We start from the raw sequence: 22,365 nt of genomic DNA on the forward strand, positions 1-22,365 counted from the left end.
ATGTTGTGTGACTTTCCCAACCAGGTTAGTGGCAGAGTAGGGCAAGAAGACACAGCTGACAGGTGGCATTAGGTCATCTCTTTCATAACTGCAGTAACACGAGCCGTGCTCTTACATTAGAACCCCAAATTGAATTTTTTTTGAGCTTCAAAAAAATGTGTGCTTAGGAAAAGGAACAAATTGAAAATTGTCACAAAGTAATAATCATTCTTTTTTAAAGACCCAATGAAACTACAAGAGATAGTCCTCTGATCATGTTGGCAAAAGACCAAGATTCACATTCATGTAAAATAGCTATAAACATAACGTAGAACGGATTTTAAGAACTCAAAGCAAGTAGTTTTAGCAAACATATCCAAGTATTTTTAATCAGGGGAGAAAAAGTAGAATTTCATTTGGCACAATCTGAAACTCAAAAAAGTTGGAGAAATTATTTTGGGAAACACAAAGCCAGATATTGGGAGAGATGCCTTACAGCCTCTCTTCTCACCAAGTGCTTTGGACCATCCTGATCTCCTAGTCATCCTAATAAATACATCAAACTATCATGTTTTTAGCTTTACAGATCTGGAAAGAAGCCTTGAAGATTAGTTTGCCTCCAGGTAGTCCAAGGGAGTCCTGGTTGCTATGCAGAGACTGCCCTTTACTTGAAATCTTACCATTTTATAAATACCTGTAAAATCATAACATCTAACTTCTTGCCTGATATTTCTCTGCTTACAACTGACCTTTCAAACAGATGGTACATCATTGCATGCTACTCTGGCATGGCAACCCACTCCAATGTTCTTGCCTAGAGAGTCCCATGGACAAAGGAGCCTGGCAGGCTATGGTCAATAGAGTTGCAAAGAGTCAGACACACCTAAAGTGACTTTAACAAGCACGCTCAGCAATAAAGCCAAAATGAAATACCAGACGCAGAGACCTAATCTTAATCTCTATTGTCTCCCTAGAACCTAGTACAGGGCCTGGAACAAAACAGCTCTTCAGTAGGTGTTTGCACAGCTGCAGCCTAACAGAGGAGACTCAAGGAAAGGATAGTTGTATATAGGTTTCTGAGAACAGGCAAGATGAAGAAAATTTGCCTCCTGTGCTCCCTGTTCCAGCCATTATACCCTGTCTCACTGAGACAGCCCTAGGCTACATAGTGAATCAGTAAACATCTTTATAATGACTCTCCTAAGAGGTACCTATAGCTCAAAGAATAGTTCATGAATTTAAAAGAATTTCCAGCTAAAGGAAAAGACTTTCGGGCGGAGATAGAAGTCTTGTTTCTCAAAGAGATTCCATTCTGTCTTTGGAAATGGAATTGTTTAGTTCGCCTGGAAAATCCCATGGATGGAGGAGCCTAGTAGGCTGCAGTCCATGGGGTCGCTAAGAGTCGGACACGGCTGAGCAACTTCACTTTCACGCACTGGAGAAGGAAATGGCAACCCCCTCCAGTGTTCTTGCCTGGAGACTCCCAGGGACGGGGGAGCCTGGTGGGCTGCCATCTATGGGGTTGCACAGAGTCGGACATGACTAAAGTGACTTAGGAGCAGCAGCAGTGATCTTCATCCATACTGATCACTTACCCTACCGTGTATTTGACGTGTCTATTCAGAATCTCACAGATGTCTCAGCCTGCCCTAAACATACCCGGCAAACAGTGTTTCTTCCCACCCTTCTCCAGGTCAGTAAACAGCTCCATCACCCAAGCTAAAACCTGTGGTTCTGTGCAATCTCCCTTTCTTACACTTATATCCAGTCCATCAGTGAATCTATCCATTCTGCTTCCAGAATACATCCCACATCCCTCCACTTCCCGCCTCCACCACCCTAATCCACCCGTTGACGTGCCGCCCATGGAGTATTGCAGAAGCCTCCTTGCAGGTCTCCACTTCTGCACTTTCCCCACAGACTCAGTTTTCTATGCAGCATCCTCAGCAGTCTTTTAAAATGTAAATTGGATCGTGTTATTCCATTCCCCAGCTTCAAACCCTCCAGACCTCATTTGTGTTCAGTCGCTAAGTTGTGTGCAACTCTTTGTGACCCCATGGCTTCCCTTCCTTCACTGTCTCCTGGAGCTTGCTCACACTCATGTCCATTGAGTCAGTGATGCCATCCAACCATCTCATCCTCTGTCACCCCCTTCTCCTCCTGCCCTCAACCTTTCCCAGCATCAGGGTCTTTTCCAATGAGTCGGCTCTTCACATCAGGTGGCCAGAGTATTGGAGCTTCATCATCAGTCCTTCCAATGAATATTCAGGGTTGATTTTCTTTAGGATTGACTGGTTTGATCTCTGAAGCTCATAGCTAGGTTTTAAAGATTCATTCATATTGTTGTATATAATTGTAGTTCATTTGTTTTCATTTCTATATATTATTCTATATGCCTGGATCATAATTCAGTTATCCATTCTCCTGTGGATGGAAGCATGGATTGTTTCCAGTGTGGAGCTATTGCAAACAAAGCTGCTATAAACCTTATATATGTTTCCTGGTACACATACATAGAAGTACATTTTTGTAGAGTATAAACCTAGGATTTTAGTTGCTAAGTTGTAGCTTATGCAAAGACAATAGAATTCTTCACAACCAGGTAGGACTAAACTAGGATTATAAAATTAGATAGTGAGGCTATAGAAAACCAGGAAAATAATGTAAAGAGAGCTATTATAACACCAGAAGGAGGCAGGAGGAGGCTGTGATGGGATAAGAATGCAGGCAGTGGCTTCTGGGGTGCTGACGTTCTATTTCTTAACCTCTGTGGTATTTATTTTATAACAGTCTGTTAAAATGTATGTTGCACGTCATGTACTCATTCGCACGGTTGCTGTATTTCAAAATAAAAGTAGCCTCCTCTTCTAAATAACACACATACACCCCCAAACTAGTACAAATACAACAGTAAAATAAAAACTTCCCAAGGCTTTACAATGTACTTAGAGTAAAACTCACAGCCTTTCCGTGGTCAGTGAATCCTGTGTAAATACGGCCTCTGGTTCCTCTTTTGCATTCTCTCAATCACACTTTTTGATTTCTTCCTAATACTCCTCTCAATATATTAGTCATCAATTTCAGAAAAGCAAACTTTTTCTGGCAAGGGCCAACAATTAATATTTTCAATTTTTCAGGCCGCATGGTCTGTGTCCTAACTGTTCAACTCTGCCATTGTAGCCCCAATAGCTAACAGAACAAATGAGCAGGGATGTGGGCAATAAAACTTGATTTACAAAAACAGGCAGGGGACTGGATTTTGCCCAGACTGTCATTTGGCAACTTGGGATGAATTTTATGTTCTTCCAAAGTAGGCTGTTGTGCCATGGAATCAGAGCTGTCTGTATCACCGTCCAAGCACTTAGGACAGACACAGGAGTCCTCATGCAGGGGGGCGCTGCCACACATTTACCTGTGTCTCTGTCCTTCCCCACCCCACCCCGTCCCCACCTAGGAGTTGATACAAATGAATACTCTCAACGACACACACAAGGTACTTACCATTTATTGAGCCCTTTCCATGTTCTAGGCATTAAGCACCATACATTTCATGTACTATGTTGTTTAAGCGTCACAGTGACCCTCTAACTTAGAGCCATTGGTATGCCCATTTTATAGATGTGAAAATAAGTTCCAGTAAGGTTAAAGACCTTGGTCAAGGTCACACAAATCAGTGCAGGGGCTTATAGTGGAATCCCAGTCTCTAACCTTTAACATTCAGGTAATTTAGATAAGAGTCCTAAAACAATCGGATAATTGTAAGTTGTAAATGAGATAATGTATAAAGGTTAGCACAGAGAGATAAGAAAGCCTTCCTCAGTGATCAATGCAAAGAAATAGAGGAAAACAATTGAATGGGAAAGACTAGAGATCTCTTCAAGAAAACTTGAGATACCAAGGGAACTTTTCATTCAAAGATGGGCACAATAAAGGACAGAAATGGTACGGACCTAACAGAAGCAGAAGATATTAAGAAGAGGTGGCAAGAATACACAGAAGAACTGTACAAAAAAGATCTTCATGACCCAGATAATCACAATGGTGTGATCACTCATCTAGAGCCAGATATCCTGGAATGAGAAGTCAAGTGGGCCTTAGGAAGCCTCACTATGAACAAAGCTAGTGGAGGTGATGGAATTCCAGTGGAGCTATTTCAAATCCTAAACGATGATGCTGTGAATGTGCTGCACTCAATATGCCAGCAAATCTGGAAAACTCAGCAGTGGTCACAGAACGGGAAAAGGTGAGTTTTTATTCCAGTCCCAAAGAAAGACAATGCCAAGGAATGTTCAAACTACCGCACAATTGCACTCATCTCACACACTAGAAAAGTAATGCTCAAAATTCTCCAAGCCAGGCTTCAACAGTACGTGAACTGTGAACTTCGAGATGTTCAAGTTACATTTAGAAAAGGCAGAGGAACCAGAGATCAAATTACCAACATCCATTGGATCATCAAAAAAGCAAAAGAGTTCCAGAAAAACATCTACTTCTGCTTTATTGACTATACCAAAGGCTTTGACTGTGTGGACCACAACAAACTGTGGAAAATTCTGAAAGAGATGAGAATACCAGACCACCTGACCTGCCTCTTGAGAGACCTATCTGCAGGTTAAGAAGCAACAGTTAGAACTGGACATGGAACAACAGACTGGTTCCAAATTGGGAAAGGAGTAAGTCAAGGCTGTATATTGTCACCCTGCTTATTTAACTTATATGCTGAGTACATCATGAGAAATGCTGGACTGGATGAAGCACAAGCCGGAATCAAGATTGCAGGTAGAAATATCAATAACGTCAGATATGCAGATGACACCACCCTTATGGCAGAGAGCAAAGAAGAGCTAAATAGCCTCTTGATGAAAGTGAAAGAGGAGAGTGAAAAATTTGGCTTAAAACTCAACATTCAGAAAACTAAGATCATGGCATCCGGTCCCATCACTTCATGCAAATAGGTGGAGAAACAGTGGAAACAGTGTCAGACTTTATTTTGGGGGGCTCCAAAATCACTGCAAATGGTGACTGCAGCCATGAAATTAAAAGATGCTTGCTCCTTGGAAGAAAAGTTATGACCAACCTAGACAGCATATTCAAAAGCAGAGACATTGCCAACAAGGTCTGTCTACTCAAAGCTATGATTTTCCCAGTGGTCATGTATGGATGTGAGAGTTGAACTATAAAGAAAGCTGAGCACCAAAGAATGATGCTTTTGAACCATGGTGTTGGAGAAGACTTTTGAGAGTCCCTTGGACTGCAAGGAGATCCAACCAGTCCATCCTAAAGGAAATCAGTCCTGAATATTCGTTGGAAAAACTAATGCTGAAGCTGAAACTCCAGTACTTTGGCCACATGATGCAAAGAACTGACATTGGTAAAGACCCTGATGCTGGGAAAGATTGAAGGCGGGAGAAGGGGAAGACAGAGGATGAGATGGTTGGATGGGATCACTGACTCATGGACATTAGTTTGAGTAAGCTCCAGGAGTTGATGATGGAGAGGGAGGCCTGGCTTGCTGCAGTCAATGGGGTCGCAAAGAGTCGGATGCGACTGAACTGAACTGATAAAGGTTAACCCAGATATCTCCATGAATGTGAGCTACAAGGCACTTTATCTTACTTAATCTCAAAGTAGTGGAGAGCAGTTTGGAACTATTCTTACTCCTACTTTACATTTAGTCCTAATTCAAAGCCCTAATCTAAAGTTTTATTAGCCCTCACTTGCATGAAGGATCTAAGCCTAAAAGGGTTCAAGGTACTTGTTCAGTTCACATAACCAATGAAACTGTAATTTGAATTTAGGTTTTTTTTTTTTTTACTTTCAGTGAGATGCTGTAAGAGAATATATGAAAGTAACAAGAAAATGCAAAAGAAGGGGAGATGACTGGAGGCCTCAAGAAGGATGAATTTTATGGAACAGACAGAATGGGCACAAGCAGAAGTTTGGGGGTTGAGGAGAAGGGAAGGGACTGGAAAGAAGTGTTCTAAGTTCAGGGTCAAAGCATCAGAGACCAGAAGAGCTCACAGAAGACTTCAGCATGAGGCAAGGGGTCTGGGCACTGACCTGGCTGAGGATCCCAGGGCAAGGCACAGGGAGGAATGGAAAACTCTGGGCACACTGATATTTGAGAGGAAGAGGAATGCCAGTTGAGAGGAAGAGGAATGCCAGAGGGAGTGGTGCACAACAGAGGGAGAAAACCAGAAGAGTGAGCTCTAGTGGATGCTGTCCATGGGAGGAACTTCCCTGGGACGGTCCAGTTAGAGGAGCACAGGCTGTTTGGGAATCCCTGATGACCACAGCAGCTGCCGTGTTCATAATATGGATACAGACCCAGAATAAGTAGTTTTCATATAGCTTTTTTTTTTTTTTTTCCCTAGAAGCTATGACAAGAGGACCAGCTGGAGCAGTCTATGGCATGAAGGGGAACAGGGGTCAGTTAAGAGCTGACAGGGAGTTAGCATGTTTATTGATTAAGTACAATAGGTAGTCTTTTCATTCATTCAAAACAAGTTGTAATTTTGAATATGATTCCTTCCCACTCCCACTTCTTTTAGTCTCTGCTAATCTACCCAGAAAGTCTGAGCTTCTTCATGGGGAAGTGGGTCCTCATGTGACCACCTCTGCCCCCATCCCCCAAATTGGACTCTTACTACAGAGAGAACCAGAAGTGGAGGGTGACACTGGGGAAAATAAGCACGGAGAATGCTTGTCCATGGAAAGGCAGGGTGGTGGCGGAGGGCCGGGAAGGGGTGTGGGGCTGGAGAACGGGAAGATGTTACAGTGGCAAGAGGTGGTCCAAGCACCGGGGCCAGAAGCACACTGAGGCTGAGAACTGACCGCCGGCTGTCTTTCCCTTCTGTGTATACACCTTTTAAGTAGAGGTCAGAGATAGAACACAGATCAATAACTGGTGTTTGCTGCTCTGCACAGTGAAAAGCGGTTTAGGTGTAAGAGACCAGATTCAGGCCCACAAAGTAGACGTGATGCTTATACTGCTTTATACCTGAGGGTAGTGAGCATCTTCTGGTACTTTGCACACCCAGTCCTTATATACACACATAATGAGCCAAGATCAGTGAGGTCTGGATGTGGGGCTGAGTCTAAATGAATTTGTAAGAAAGAATGATCAGAAGGGACTTACTGGCATGATACAGCCACCTTGAATTTAGCAATGTAATTTCTCCGTAAGTAAGAACCATTTTAGTGTCTGATTTCACAGCATTACTTCATGGCTAGTCATTGTCTGGTCTTATTTAAAAGTGGCATGCTGCTGCTGCTGCTAAGTCGCTTCAGTCGTGTCCAACTCTATGCGACCCCAGAGACAGCAGCCCACCAGGCTCCCCCGTCCCTGGGATTCTCCAGGCAAGAACACATAGATTTTAGCTAATAAGTTCAGTGTACGTAACCCCGTACTCCTCTCTGCCTGCATCCTGTCTCTATTCTTTAGTCTCCATTTGACCCAAGTCATTGTAACATCTCATCTTCCTCAGGTGGCTGACAGTAATTTCTGGACTAAGGTTAAGGAGTATTGATAAAAATAGGAAAAAATTATAGCGTCTGCCCCAGCATTGTCTTTTTCTAGCTCTTCACAGGAAAGACACAGAATTCTTTTTCCTTTCTGGGATGGGTTTGTTTATTAACCCAACCAAGATCACAGAGGATGGTTTCCATTGCCCCATCTGGAAAGCGTCCAACACTGAGTCATGGGTCCTTACTTTGGAAACTGTATCTCACTTGGATTAAGGAATAGTAAACTGCAATACAGTTTTTAAAAAAGGTACATCTACCCACAAAGAACAGAATAATGTGTAAGACCAGAGAGTCACACTGACTTTGTACTTGAAAAAATCAGCCTAAATAGAAAAGTCATTTGTTTTGTGCCGTAACGGCAACTTGTTCTTGTCAATGCTTAAGAGATGTGCAAACTTTGCCATTAAGCCCAGTTTCTTTGTGGCCAGCAGTGAAGTCAGGATCTTACCAGCACCTGGAGTTAGGGAAAGAAAGAAAAATATAGCAGGTGGCCCTCCCGTGAGAGGTACACTAATCCCTTAAAATGACACATGCTTCTTAAGACGACCTAGGTCACCCTTGCTCATCTAACAGTGTCTCAACTTTCTCCATTGCTCTCACGCCTTTTGAGAAGGAACTGCACAGGAATCCTTGCTTAATACACGCTCTTCCTCCAAACTGCAAAATGAAAGATGAGATGTACACTGATCTGAAATCTAAGTAACTTTCACACTTATTTATTGTGTGAGTCTCAGAATTAGACTTTTAGAACTAGAGTTTGAAGGGAACAGCTACCTACTCCAGTGTTCTGGCATGGAGAATTCCATGGACTGAATAGTCCATAGGGTCGCAAAGAGTCAGACATGACTGAGTGATTTTCACTTCACTTTGAGTGGATCAGTTCAGTTCAGTTCAGTTCAGTCACTCAGTCATGTCTAACTCTTTGCAACCCTGTGGACTGCAGCACGCCGGGCCTCCCTGTCCATCACCAACTCCTGCAGTTCACTCAAACTCATGTCCATTGAGTCAGTGATGGCATCCAACCGTCTCATCCTCTGTCATCCCCTATCCTCCTGCCTTCAATCTTTCCCAGCATCAGGGTCTTTTCCAATGAGTCAGCTCATTGCATCAGGTGGCCAAAGTATTGGAGTTTCAGCTTCAACATAGTCTTTCCAATGAATACTCAGGACTGATTTCCTTTAGGATGGACTGGTTATATCCTTGCTGTCCAAGGGACTCTCAAAAGTCTTCTCCAACACCACAGTTCAAAAGCATTAATTCTTTGGTGCTCAGCTTTCTTTATAGTCCAACTCTTACATCCATACATGACCATGCAAAAAACCATAGCCTTGACTATGGATGGACCTTTGTTGGCAAAGTAACATCTCTGCTTTTTAATATGCTGTCTAGTTTGGTCATAACTTTTCTCCCAAGGAGTAAGCGTCTTTTAATTTCATGGCTGCAGTCACCATATGCTGTGATTTTGGAGCCCAAGAAAATAAGGTCTGCCACTCTTTCCACTGTTTCTCCACCTATTTGCCATGATGTGATGGGACCACATGCCATGATCTTTGTTTTCTGAATGTCGAGCTTCAAGCCAACTTTTTCACTCTCCTCTTTCACTTTCATCAAGAGGCTTTTTAGTTCTTCTTCACTTTCTGCCATAAGGGTGGTGTCATTTGCATATCTGAGGTTATTGATATTTCTCCCAGCAATCTTGATTCCAGCTTGTGATACATCCAGCCCAGTGCATCTCATGATGTACTCTGCACATGAGTTAAATAAGCACAGTGACAATATACAACCTTGACTTACTCCTTTTCCTATTTGGAACCAGTCTGTTGTTCCTTGTCCAGTTCTAACTGTTGCTTCCTGACCTGCATACAGATTTCTCAAGAGGCAGGTCAGGTGGTCTGGTATTCCCATCTCTTTCAGAATTTTCCACAGTTTGTTGTGGTCCACACAGTCAAAGGGTTTGACATAGTCAATAAAACAGAAGTAGATGTTTTTCTGGAACTCTCTTTCTTGTTCGATGATGCAGTGGATGTTGGCAATTTGATCTCTGGTTCCTCTGCCTTTTCTAGATCCACCTTGAACATCTGGAAGTTCACAGTTCATGTACTGTGTTGAAGCGTGTCTTGGAGAATTTTGAGCCTTACTTTACTAGCATGTGAGATGCGTGCAATTGTGCAGTAGTTTGAGAATTCTTTGGCATTGCCTTTCTTAGGGATTGGAGTAAAACTGACCTTTTCCAATCCTGTGACCACTGCTGAGTTTTCAAATTTGCTGACATGTTGAGTGCAGCACGTTCACAGCATCATCTTTCAGGATTTGAAAGAGCTCAACTGGAATTCCATCACCTCCACTAGCTTTGTTCGTAGTGAGGCTTCCTAAGGCCCACTTGGCTTCTCATTCCAGGATGTCTGGCTCTAGGTGAGTGATCATACCACTGTGATTATCTGGGTCATGAAGATCTTTTTTGTACAGTTCTTCTGTGTATTCTTGCCACCTCTTCTTAATATCTTCTGCTTCTGTTAGGTCCATAGCATTTCTGTCCTTTATTGAGCCCATCTTTGTATTAAATGTTTCCTTGGTATCTCTAATTTTCTTGAAGCGATCTCTAGTCTTTCCCATTCTATTGTTTTCCTCTATTTCTTTGCACTGATCACTGAGGAAGGCTTTTTTCATCTCTCCTTGCTATTCTTTGGAACTCTGCATTCAAATGGGTATATCTTTCCTTTTCTCCTTTGCTTTTTGCTTCTATTCTTTTCAGAGATATTTGTAAGGCCTCCTCAGACAGGCATTTTGTCTTTTTGCATTTCTTTTTTGTGGAGATGGTCTTGCTCCCTGTCTCCTGTACAATGTCAGGAACCTCTGTCCATAGTTCATCAGGCACTCTATCAGATCTAGTCCCTTAAATCTATTTCTCACTTCCACTGTATAATCGTTAGGGATTTGATTTAGGTCACACTTGAATGGTCTAGTGGTTTCCCTACTTTCTTCAATTTCCGCCTGAATTTAGCAATAAGGAGTTCATGATCTGAGCCACAGTCAGCTCCTGGTCTTGTTTTTCCTGACTGTATAGAGCGTCTCCATCTTTGGCTGCAAAGATATAATCAATGTGATTTCAGTGTTGACCATCTGGTGATGTCCCTGTGTAGAGTCTTGTGTTGTTGGAAGAGGGTGTTTGCTATGACCAGTGCGTTCTCTTGGGAGAACTCTATTAGCCTTTGCCCTACTTCATTCTGTACTCCAAGGCCAAATTGCCTGTTACTCCTGGTGTTTCTTGACTTCTTTCTTTTGCATTTCAGTCCCCTATAATGAAAAGAACATCTTTTTTGGGTGTTAGTTCCAGAAGGTCTTGTAGGTCTTCATAGAACTGTTCAACTTCAGCTTCTTTAGCATTACTGGTCAGGGCATAGATTAGGATCACCATGATATTGAATGGTTTGCCTTGGATATGAACATAGATCATTCTGTCATTTTTGAGATTGCATCCAAGTACTGCATTTTGGACTCTTTTGTTGACCATGATGGCTACTCCATTTCTTCTAAGGGATTCTTGCCCACAGTAGTAGATGTGATGGTCATCTGAGTTAAATTCACCCATTCCAGTCCATTTTAATTCGCTGATTCCTAAAATGTTGACATTCACCCTTGCCATCTCCTGTTTGACCACTTCCAATCTGCCTTGATTCATGGACCTAACATTCCAGGTTTCTATGCTATATTGCTGTTTACAGCATAAAACTACTTCCATCACCAGTCATATCCACAACTGGGTTTTGTTGTTTCTTTGGCTCTGTCTCTTCATTCTTTCTGGAGTTATTTCTCCACTGATCTCCAGTAGCATATTGGGCACCTACCGACCTGGCAAGTTCATCTTTCAGTGTCCTATCTTTTTGCCTTTTCATACTGTTCATGGGGTTCTCAAGGCAAGAATACTGAAGTGGTTTGCAATTCCCTTCTTCAGTGGGCCACATTTTGTCAGAACTTTCCACCATGATCCGTCCGTCTTGGGTGGCCCCACACGGCATGGCTCATAGTTTCATTGAGTTAGACAAGGCTGTGGTCCATGTGATTAGATTGGTTAGTTTTCTGTGATTGTGGTTTTCAGTCTGTCTGCCCTCTGATGAAGAAGGACAGAGGCTTACGGAAGCTTCCCAGATCAGCGTCCTCATACTACCATATTCCTCTTCCTTCGTATTCCAGCTTCTCTGCTTTTTGAGAATGCAAATATTGGGAGGTTGAGGGAAAACTGTGATCAAACAGAGTCATTTGGATCCTTCATGATGACAACGTACTGTCTAAACATTAGTGGAGGTGGACATCCTATTATAAGATTTTAAATGGATGGAAAAGATTTTCTCTTTAAAATTACCTGGGTATTTATGTCCCTTATTTGAACCTTCAAAAACATAAAATTGGTTGTGTCTTGCCTGTCTTTATTTGTCTCTGAAGGGGTTAATAATACTGTGGAATTTCTGGAAAGACGAAAAGAAGTAACATATCCATAAAACGTTTAAAGCAGTGATCAGCATAAAATAGGTCCTTGATAAATGGCAGTCCCTCTTTTTTTTTTTTTATAGATGGATATGACTGTCTGTATTCTTCCTGCTGTAGGGTTAGAATTAGGCTGGGAGCATTTAGGGCTTCAGTTTAAAACAGCAACAACAAAACAGTGTGGGTTGACATTGCATTGTCACCCAGTGATGAGTTTATGTTGCTTGTCACTTAGATGACAATTCTTAGTCTATAATCAATTTCAAGGACCCTAAAAATCTAACCCAACCAACCCATTTCCTACAACTCAGTTGGCTGTGACTTTAGTAAAGCCAGCTGCTGTCGGTCCCCAGCATTCTGTCCTGCTAGGCATATCCTGTGGCCTGGGATAGCCCACTTCCTGCTTCTGCCCTTCTCTTCCTACTTTTACTCACACACTCATTCAGCATCCACCAGATCTACAGTCCAGTATGCTACCCTCTTCCTCTGTGCTCCTGTAATACTCTATAATGCCTTTCACACATCTTCTGTCCTGGTGATGCAGTGAAGTTCCTGGGCTTTGCAACCTGACCTTGTGGGTTCTAATCCAGATTCCACCTCTAATTAAATGTGTGAGTTTTGAATAGTAACTCTGAATCTGTTTTTTCATGTATAAACTGGAAATAATAGTACCTGCTTCATAGGGTTGAGGATTAAGTGAGACATTCAAGCACAGTGTGTAGGACATGCAAAGCAGTAAATCTTTGTAAACCAGCAAGAGGAGTACAGGATTTGTATCCCCTTGTTTTTATCTTGGCCTTATCTCCATTATTAGGGACTAAATACCTCAAAGGCAGTAGTTGGCTTTACTCCTAACATAGGCCCTTGCCCAGCGTTCCACTGTCTCACCACTCAGAGTGGGGTGCAGGTCACCTGGGGGCTTGTTATTCATGCAGAATCTCAGGGCCTATGCCAGACCTATGGAATCAGCATCTGCATTTTCACAAGGTTCCATGAAATTTGAGAAACACCACACTTGATAAAATATATCCCTTGAAATTTGAGAAACACGGCACTCATTCCTTGAATTCACTTGCTGAAGCTGATACTTTAAGTATGCTGGTAATAGCCACTAGGAAAACAGACATTGAATGTGCTATGATCAGTACTGCCGTTACATCGCTCGCATTTATTTATTAGGATCCTTTAGACCAGTGGTTCTCAAAATGTGTTCCCCAGATCAGCTGCATCAGATTCACTGGGGAACTTGTCAGAAATGCAAGTTTTCAGGTGATTCGAAAGCATCCCCAAGGTTAGACCCACTGCTTTAGAACATTGGGAAGCAACCAGAAGTACCACACTAATAAGGTGCATCCCCTTCTTCCTGCCTTGTTGTTTAATTTCTTCTCTTCCATCTCTTTAAAGAAGCAAGCCAGTTAAATATTACATTGTTACCTTTCTGTGTTTGCTGGATACTTGCTGATGCACATACACCTCTTATACCTTTTCCAGTGTATGAAATACACAACCTATATGGCTTATCTGCGGTCTCTGTATTTTGTTTTTTTTTTTTTTTAATTTTATTCATTTTTTGAATAGGTGATAGATGTGCGTGGTATAAAATTCCCAAGGTACAAGAGTTTACCGTGAAAAGTAAGTCTCCCAGCTTCTTTCTCCAGTAATAGAGTTCCTTTCTCCAAGGCCAATCACTGAGCTTTCATCACAGACATTTATTGAGCACCTACTATGTGCCAGGCATTGTTCTGGGCACTGATATGGAACAAAACAGAGAAAAACTCCTGCCTTCACATTTCATTTACCGATTTCTTGTTGTATTTGTTCAGTAGCACAGAATTTGGCAGTAGTTAAAAGCAGGACTCTGGAGTCAAACCAACTGATTTTAAATCCAATATTCCCCATGTTCTAAGTGATCTCAAGCTATTTATTCTACCACTGTGAACTGGGTTTTCTTTGTCCTGAAATGGAGATAGCAATTCTATTCTATAAGGTTGTTGTGAGAATTATACTTGTAAAGTACCAAACAGTGCCTGGAACAGAGTAAATGCTCAATAAATATAGGTGTTGATTATAATGATATGATTTCATTCTACTGTTCTATAATGTAAACTAGAACTAGCTAGAGGATTTATTTTCTAGTAGTATCTATTTCCTCTCTTTGCTATGTGATGATCAAAAAAAATCACTTTTTTTCAGAACAAGCGCCATAAATTTGCCCTCTCAGTTCTAATCATTAACAGATTGATGATAAGACTGACTTCTATGAAGTAATCAACCTCTTTTTAAAAATCACTAGAGCATAGAGACTGTCTTCCTCTTTATTCTTTTTAATCCAGCTTTTTTTTTTTAAATACCATGTAATTTGGAGGTTTTTCTACTATTATTTCATTTGGAGGTATTTTGTACCATTATTTTCAGCTTTTTGATGTTATAAAGTACATTCCTTGGGGAGAGTCTGCATTTCACATCAGAGGGATTAAACACTTCTAAGCAAAGTTTCTGACGATACAATTTGATATAGTCACCTTAAGGAACATTTTTTGTGATTCTAGTCCCCAACCAGATAGGAAAACTTTTTTAACCCCTGGAAAAGTAACAAAAAAGTATTCCTCAATGACAGTCTTAAGATGGAAAAGATTAGAATGAACAAAAAGGGGGAAAGAGAAAAGCAAAGAACTCCTAGGGCGTGAAAACATTTACATATTAAGCCAAGAACTGTTTCATTTATTTAGCATAAAAAAATTATTAGTGGGCATAATGAAAGATTGCAAGGAAGTTGCATTGCTTATTCCCCCATGTACTGATCCTGGACCAATGGGCTAAATTCTGAAAGGGAAGGTGACCGACCACAGTCCTGATAACCATTTAATATACTCTTTTTTCCCCTTTGTCCCTGATTATATTTTGTATTATTTTCTGGCAGACTGGGTGTATGGATCTTTGAAAAGTTGACTGTAGTATAGGAAGCCTCTTCTCTCCACCTTGTCATGAAGAAAGGACTAGGAGGAGGGGTTACCGAGGGAATGGAAGTGAAATGCCTCTGAGGTAGATTTGGAGTGTTTTATATTCTTCTTTAAACATTTTCCTGCCTCTGATATTTTATTGTCAAAAATGGGTTAACACAAGAACATCAGGGCTCGTAATTTTGAAAGGCATGAAGTCCCTTCTGGGATTCCCAGGTGGCTTAGTGGTAAAGAATCCCCCTGCCAATGCAGGAGATGCCAAAGACATGGGTTGGAGGATCCCTTGGAGGAGGAAATGGCAACCCCCTCCAGTATTCCTGCTTGAGAAATCCCACGGATGAGGAACATGGTGGGCTACGGTTCAAGGGGTTGTAAAGAGTCAGACACCACTGAGCGCATACACAAGAAGTCCCTTCCAAACAGGCGAGGCTTCCTTGGGTGGCACCTGCCCATGTGCCCTTCTCAGACTTTGTCTGCACTAATCATATACCCCACTGCGGAGCTCACTCTGACTAGGGGTGCATTAGGCAACTGGCGTGTGACCGCTTTGCCTTACTCCTGCAACTTGTCATTTCTCATTTGCCTCTGTTCCCACTACTTATTACCTTAAACTCAGTGGTTTAATTTATTATCATCATCTCTCATGGTTGGGTGAGTTAACGAGGCTCAGCTGGGTTCTTAAGATCTTTCAGGAGTTTGCAGTGAGATAGCAGCTGAAGGTAACCTGGTGGGATGTTCCATGTGGCAGCATCATTCAAGGGTCTGTCACCTTGATTGGGATGGCTGGGAGAGCTGAGAACTGACTGGCCTCTCTCTCCATAGGGCTACCTTGACTCGCTTTACACCTTTACAAGGGGTGGCCTCTTGGTACTCAAATTTCTTGCCTTGGGATTGACTCCTCCCCTTTGGAACAAGCGCTCCCAAGAGACTCAGGCAGAAACTGCAAGGTGTCTCTGAACTCAAAGTTCAGAGTCATGTAAAATCACTCTCCCTGCATTTTACTGTTCAAAAATCAAACCAGCTCAAATGTAAACAAGTGCAGAATACAAGGCATGGATACCAGAAACTTGGTTCACTGGATGGGGTAGAGAGGGCATCTTTAGACACGAGCTACCACACCCTCTTTGCCAGAAAATAGTCAGACTTACCTTCAGCACAGTGGTTGTGCCATTGCACCAGACGCTTCTAGGAAACATAAGCCCACACAAGTACCTGGTGGAGATGGCTGTCAGTAAGTCGTGTCTGACTCTTGCGACCCCGTGGACTGTAGCCTGCCAGGCTCCTCTTTTCATGGGATTCTCCAGACAAGAATACTGGAGTGGATTGCCATTTCCTTCTCCAGGGGAACTTCCAAACCCAGGAATCAAACCCGGGTCTCCTGCATTGCAAGCAAATTCTTCACTGACTGAGCTACGAGGGAAGCCCCACACAAGTACTTAGTAAGCGAAAATTTATAGGGTTTGGGAATGTTTACCTTAACTAAATATATCTGATATTGTATGAGTGTTGTTTGTTCATTGAATTGCTTTTGTTGGCTTATATGCATTTGTACCTGTTGGTCAGAAGCTGCTACTGATAAAAATATTTTTGGATTATAGAATGGATTAGAATAGTTAACCAGACACTCAACACAGTTTATCTCATTCCTTTCTAACCTTTGTATAGCCGTGTGTTGTACTGTACAATAATTATGGAATATTTTGTTCATTAAAATGAGAGTGTATTAATGTTATTCATTCATTCATTCATTCAATCAACAGGTGTTTGTTGAGTATCTATGATGAACCAGGCTCTGTGTCAGGCAGTGAAAAGCTGGGATACCTGGGGCTATGTTGGGATCTTGCCCTGACTAGTATCAGTCTTAGCATTTTAAATATTAATTATATGAGTTCATGCATTCATATGTTTGGGCACTAAAGAAAGCAGATGTTATGGAACAATAGTAACAGTTGGTGCTGACTACACCTTTCTTTGTGCACTATTTCACTGAAGGACAGAGGCAGCGTTGATATCCAAGGTTCAGTAGAGGTTGAAAGTATGACTCAAGAGTCAACAGTATTCCTACTACACTAAACTGCATTAAAATAACACTTTTATTTCTAAATTCCGTGCCTTTTAAGAAATATTTTCACCATTCGAAAATGGTGAATGCATAACTACTTAATTACTGTTACTTAATATTCATAAGACCACTTTAGTCATTGGCCAAATGTACTGACAACTCCCCTCCCCATCCCAACACTGGGCCTCTTTAGGCTTCGTACTGACCATTTCTGAGGCCTAAGAAGGAGATGTGAAAAAGAATAAAACTTACTGAAATTTTATGTATCCCAGCCACCAAGCTTGGCATGCCAAAAGAGCACGAAGCTGCTGTGGCCTGTAGATGGGGTAAAAAAGCAAAATCATCAAGCTATCTAATAAAAGCGATCATGAATTCCAAAAATATTGATGGAGCACTTACAATATGGCAAGCCCAGGACAATGTGTGTTCTCACTCTCCCATGGGAGAGACCAAGCAGATGTTTTTCCTGCCGATACACTCTGATACAGGAAACCCACATGAGGGACACTCAAGAGGGTGAGTGGAGGGGGAGAAGAGTTCTAGAAAGACTCAAAGATTGGAGAAATTACTCAGGTGAAGAAGGAGGGGTGAAGGTTCCATCAAAGGAAGACACCCTAGGTAGTAGCTCAAAGACTAAAGACGTTCAGAAATTCTAGGGACTGAAAGAATTCTGTATAACAGAAGGGCAGGGTGAGTGTGGAAGGGTGGCCAGAAAGCAGCTGGGCAAGAAATCATGAAGAAGGAAACTTTTCTTGCAGTCCTTGTTAGGAAGCTTGAATGAGTGGCCATCACTGAATCAGACTTTGCTGAGTAGTTTGGGGGTGGAGGCTGTTTTTTGTTTTGTTTTTTGGCTGTACCGTGTGGCATGTGTGATCTTAGTTTCCTCACCAGGGATCAAACCCGTGCCCTCTGTCTTGGAAGCACTGAGTCTTAACCACTTGACTGTCAGGGAAGTCTTGGTAGGTTGGATTTTAAGTGCATCTGTGGCAAACAGGTTAAAGTTCAGACATTTTCTCCATTTCAACCATGACTTCCTCTTCCATTCTTTAGAGTTGGAAATGATTCTTTTTATTATGTTTATATTACTATTGGGGTGGGGGATATTTTTCAATATGTTTCAGGCATTGTAAATGGCTTCCCTTCTCATTCTGGGTATTTACAATGTTGATTACAGCCGGGCAGATCGAATTCTAACACCAGGTGTCATATCGTCTGAATATTAGATGAGTCATTATTTATGCATTGATCCAGGAACAGCAAATCTGTTCCCCACCTCATCAGTTCTACGGATTCATGCTTCTGTATATTTAGGTAACCGTGCAAGAGATAGATGCAAAATATGAAAAGGTGCTACACACCCACTTCCTCCAAGATAATGTGGAAACCCTTTTGCCCTTTCTAGCCTGATCAGCTGTTCTGAGGGAAAGCGATTGAAATTGCCTCTCTCGAGTGCCCCGATGGCAGATGCAGAAGTCGCACTAGTTTTTCCCTCCACTGCCAACAGAAACAGGGTGGAGCAGCTGGGAAGGGAGGCCGGGAGCCCCAGAGAGAGGGGAACAGTGGAATAATGCAGCGACGCTCCTCCTCAGCTGCCTCTAGCCCCTCGCAGCCAAGACCTCCCCAGCCAGCCCAAGCTCCCTCCGCCTCTCGCCTTCTGCGCCTCTCGCCTTCTGCAGGGACTCCTCAGGGAAGGAGGACCACTCAGTGACTTTGATCCCATCAGGGAGACGAAAGAGTTCCTGCAAGAGATAAAACAGAGCCTCCACTCCATTTCCCCCGCTTGTCTCGCTTCCCCTTTGCTCCCACTCTAGAGAGAAACAGCAGTGATGAGTGCTTTCTCCAGCGCTGCTTGGGGAGCTCTTGCCGCTTCTCTCTGCCCCACGGTTTCCCAACCTCAACCCGTGGGCAGGCCCTCCCTCCCCTCCCTCTCTCTCTCTCTCTTTTTTCCCCTCCTTCCACCTGACAGGGACCATAAATAACCCTGGCTCCTGGTGTTCCCAGCTGAGAACAAAAAGTTATAAAGTTTGCCTGGAGCTCTCTGCCACTCCCTGCCGGGCCTCTTTGTTTTCTCCTCCTGTTTTTCCTCTCTACCTGCGTTGGCCGTTTCTTTCTTCAGGTTGGAGAAGAGTCGCCTCCCCATTAAGCCCAGTGGCTCGCTTGCTGCCTTTCCCTAGATTTCAGGCTGTCGGCTACCCGATTAGGCACCGAGCATTGGTATCAAATTACCGAAAGTCTACACTGGAGCAGTCCTCATATTTACATACAAATAAGTCTGGGGCTCGCATTTATGTCACCATTCGGTTCTGCTAGAGGCTTGCCAGAGGAGTTGTTAATCCAATCAGAAGGAGTTTTAAAAGGATGTCTTCGGAGTGATCAAAAAGGATCTTGATCTCAATGAAATGTGGCCAGATTTGGGGGGATTTTTTCTTTTTTTTTCATCTGAAAAAAGATGTGTAATTCTTCAGTTGCTGGAGAGGAGACGAAGATGCTGAGAGGAACTCGGAGGTGGTGGTGAAGACCGTGGATCCAACCCAGGGATTGGTTTTTTGGGGGCTGATCTGGAGGTAGATTCTAAATCACTGTCTCAGAAATTCCTGGAAACATCAGGAAAACATTTGACCAGCCCAGCCTGGTGGAAATGGCTTTAACACAGAGTAAGACCTTTCTTTAAGTTGTACTTACTGTGTGCTGTTTTTGTTTCCTTCGTAGTGAATGTGCAAATAGCCCAGCTGTAAAGTAACTTAAAATAATCTCTTGGTTCTGGGTAGCTGTAGAAAGCTGATCTGTTTAGTTTTTACACTTGCAAAAACGGTAGTTGATAATGTATTTTTAGACTTGATTGGTAGTTTAAAAGCTGAGCTCTTGTGGTTTCCTGAGTTTAAATGAATGGAAATTATAAACGATGCTGAATGAAGGACTGGAAAATAGAGCCGGAGTGGTGAAATTGCTTACCTTTGAGAAAACAGAAAACATACACGCCTTTGAAATCCTGTTCAGCCAGCCAGGCTTGTATCCAGTAGAACGAGAGTCGAGTCATAAAAAGGAGAAAAGAGTTTGCCTATTTGTGGAAGGAACTTTTCCACAGCCCATGCTACATTTTGTAAAGGATGGGAAATGTCCCAGAGGGCAAAAGGCATCTGGAAAACCTGCCCGGTCACTCCTGGAATGTGGTTTTTTTTTCCCGCGTGAGATCATGTTATGCCTGTGTAGCTAGTAAAAGTATTCTACGCACTTACTCTGTATAGATGGTTCAAGAACAATTTATTTCTTTCCAGCTGTTGAAGCCCCAATTTGATCTCTGTTGAGGGTAGAGCCACTTTCTGAGCAGGGTTCAAGCACCGGGGCAGCTGTACTGAGCTGTTCATTTGATAGATTTCGAAACAGTTCAATATGGATGTGTTTCAAGGTTCCCCAGTTGAGCAGTTCTAATTCAAATTAAATCACTTGCCAGTTATTTACATAACCCCAAGCTGAAATCCTGGTTGTGAGAAAACCATTTAAAATAAAGTTGGTTCTCTTCCCACGGAAAATTTCCAGAACAGGGATGAAGAGGTGCCTCTTATTTTGCAATCCAGGTCCATTCAAACAAACTGCCCTCATCATGGTCAGGCCAGGAAAACTCGAGCTGACACAAGAGATGAACCTTTCTAGTCGGCTAGGGTTTGAGGCAGGGACAAAGAAGGTATGGAAATGTTTTAAAATTGGTACCTAGTGCCAGGAGCTCTTTCTGCAACTAACCTCTACCTATACTTTCTCCTTCTAAAGGGCAAATATTATCCAGGGGATGGGGGGAAATAAACGTGAGAAAATGGATGATTAGCTAATGACCAGAGGAGCAGTTTTCTGCCCAAACAGACACATTTTCAGAAAGGAAGCTTCTGATTCGGGCTTGCTTTGTGCATCCGCAGGTGAAGATGCAATGACGGGAGACACGGACAAGTATCTTGGGCCGCAAGACCTTAAGGAGCTGGGCGACGATTCTCTGCCTGCAGAGGGCTACATGGGCTTTAGTCTGGGGGCCCGTTCTGCCAGGTATTTCGCTGTTGCTCTTCACTCGCAGTCAATTTCAAACAACCATGATGTCATAAACTGAAACCATTTTCATTTTTCACATTATCCCCAAAAGTGCCCTTGGGGTGAGGATGTGAATTTGCTGAAATGTACACATGCTCTGCTATTTTCTTTTGTGGTTTTCAGTCTTTAATTTTATGTGAGTGAACGTGTTAATTGTTTGTTCTGTTTTTCCCTACCTGGCAGTCATGCTTCAGGCATAATACAGCAAAAGAGTTCCCTGACAGAATGAGGAGAACCAATCTGGGTCACATGTTTTAAAAATAAGTTTTGTTCTATAGTGAAAGAAAAATCCCATTTTCCCATAAGTAAGAAATATTTGTGTTGATTGTTCACTATACTCTTTTCATGACTGAAAGAACAATTTATGATTGCGACTTTAAAAGAGTGCATTCTTGGGAAAGAATGCATATCGCTTATTGGAATTGTCTAGCAACTGTTTGAGCATCTCTTCGAAAGCTCTGCCATTTGTGCGTTTACAAGGGACATGTTAAAGGTGAAACGGTGACTTAATCAGAAGTCAGAGGCAGGAATGGTGGCAAATTCAGTGCTGAAAACTGAAGCATAAAGCTTTTGTATGTGGAAAACCTTGGCTCCAGCCTGACCTGGTTGAAAGGAACAGGACCTTGTCCAGAATTTGGAGACTTCTTTTCCCTGGTTGGATTAACAGCATGTGTGCTGACAGTCAAGTTATTTTTAAGCTAATAATTAAACCTCTGAGTTAGAGCCCTGGGGACATTTTCCTATAGTTTAAAAATTTGTTGTAAAAAGTTTCGTTGTCTGATGGTAAATGGCACTTCCCACAAAGTAAACCTGGGAGTTTATTCTCAGTGTCGTTGATATGGACAGTTTAGACTCAGAATTGATTTTTCTTTGAGTCAGTCTTTTTTTTTTTTTTCTTAATAGAATTTGAAAGCTCATGTAACTTAATCAACTTTTGACTTTATACGTATATTTATAGAAGGCCTTAAAATCTTATTGCAGCAGGTGTCATTAATGACAAGAGGAAAATGAGTTTCTAGAAACATGTCATATTTCAGTTAATCACAGATAACAAGTTACAACTGAAAATATGTAGAATCTTAAAGCACCTTAAAGAGAACTTCTGTTAGAGACTTAATAGCTTTAGTAATCCAATAACTAGCTGATTCGCTTCCTCAGATAATACATAAAAGCCACATTTCATGACTCAATCATTCGTGTGTAGGGAATTGTAGCAGCTGACCTCCAGTGAGAGATGAAACTAGAATATTGTCTCTTATAAACTTTCCACAAGGCAGTTCT

At 42.2% G+C, this 22,365-nt stretch overlaps 1 protein-coding gene and 1 long non-coding RNA gene across 4 annotated transcripts in view; one reads left to right on the top strand and one right to left on the bottom strand.

Annotated features, from left to right (window-relative positions):
* Positions 1–22,365, top strand: part of ANK3 (ankyrin 3) — a 372,120-nt gene that overhangs the window by 234,209 nt on the left and 115,546 nt on the right. For 2 of the 3 annotated variants that reach the window (XM_040242315.1, XM_040242314.1), the window contains exons 1-2: positions 19,251–19,664; positions 20,919–21,042. In XM_040242315.1, the coding sequence (XP_040098249.1) occupies positions 19,649–19,664; positions 20,919–21,042 (140 nt within the window). In that variant the 5' untranslated portion in view covers positions 19,251–19,648. Of the gene's footprint in view, positions 1–13,566; positions 13,621–19,250; positions 19,665–20,918; positions 21,043–22,365 lie in introns of those variants that run through there. The other variant, XM_040242313.1, reaches the window with a different exon arrangement.
* Positions 18,056–19,191, bottom strand: LOC120865249. The gene is made up of 2 exons (XR_005721343.1): positions 19,102–19,191; positions 18,056–18,749 (listed from the first exon to the last, which is right to left on the bottom strand). It is a non-coding gene; the product is annotated as an uncharacterized LOC120865249 (long non-coding RNA).

This window comes from Oryx dammah, unplaced genomic scaffold, assembly GCF_014754425.2.
Source record: "Oryx dammah isolate SB20612 unplaced genomic scaffold, SCBI_Odam_1.1 HiC_scaffold_6, whole genome shotgun sequence".
NCBI classification, from domain to species: Eukaryota; Metazoa; Chordata; class Mammalia; order Artiodactyla; family Bovidae; genus Oryx; species Oryx dammah.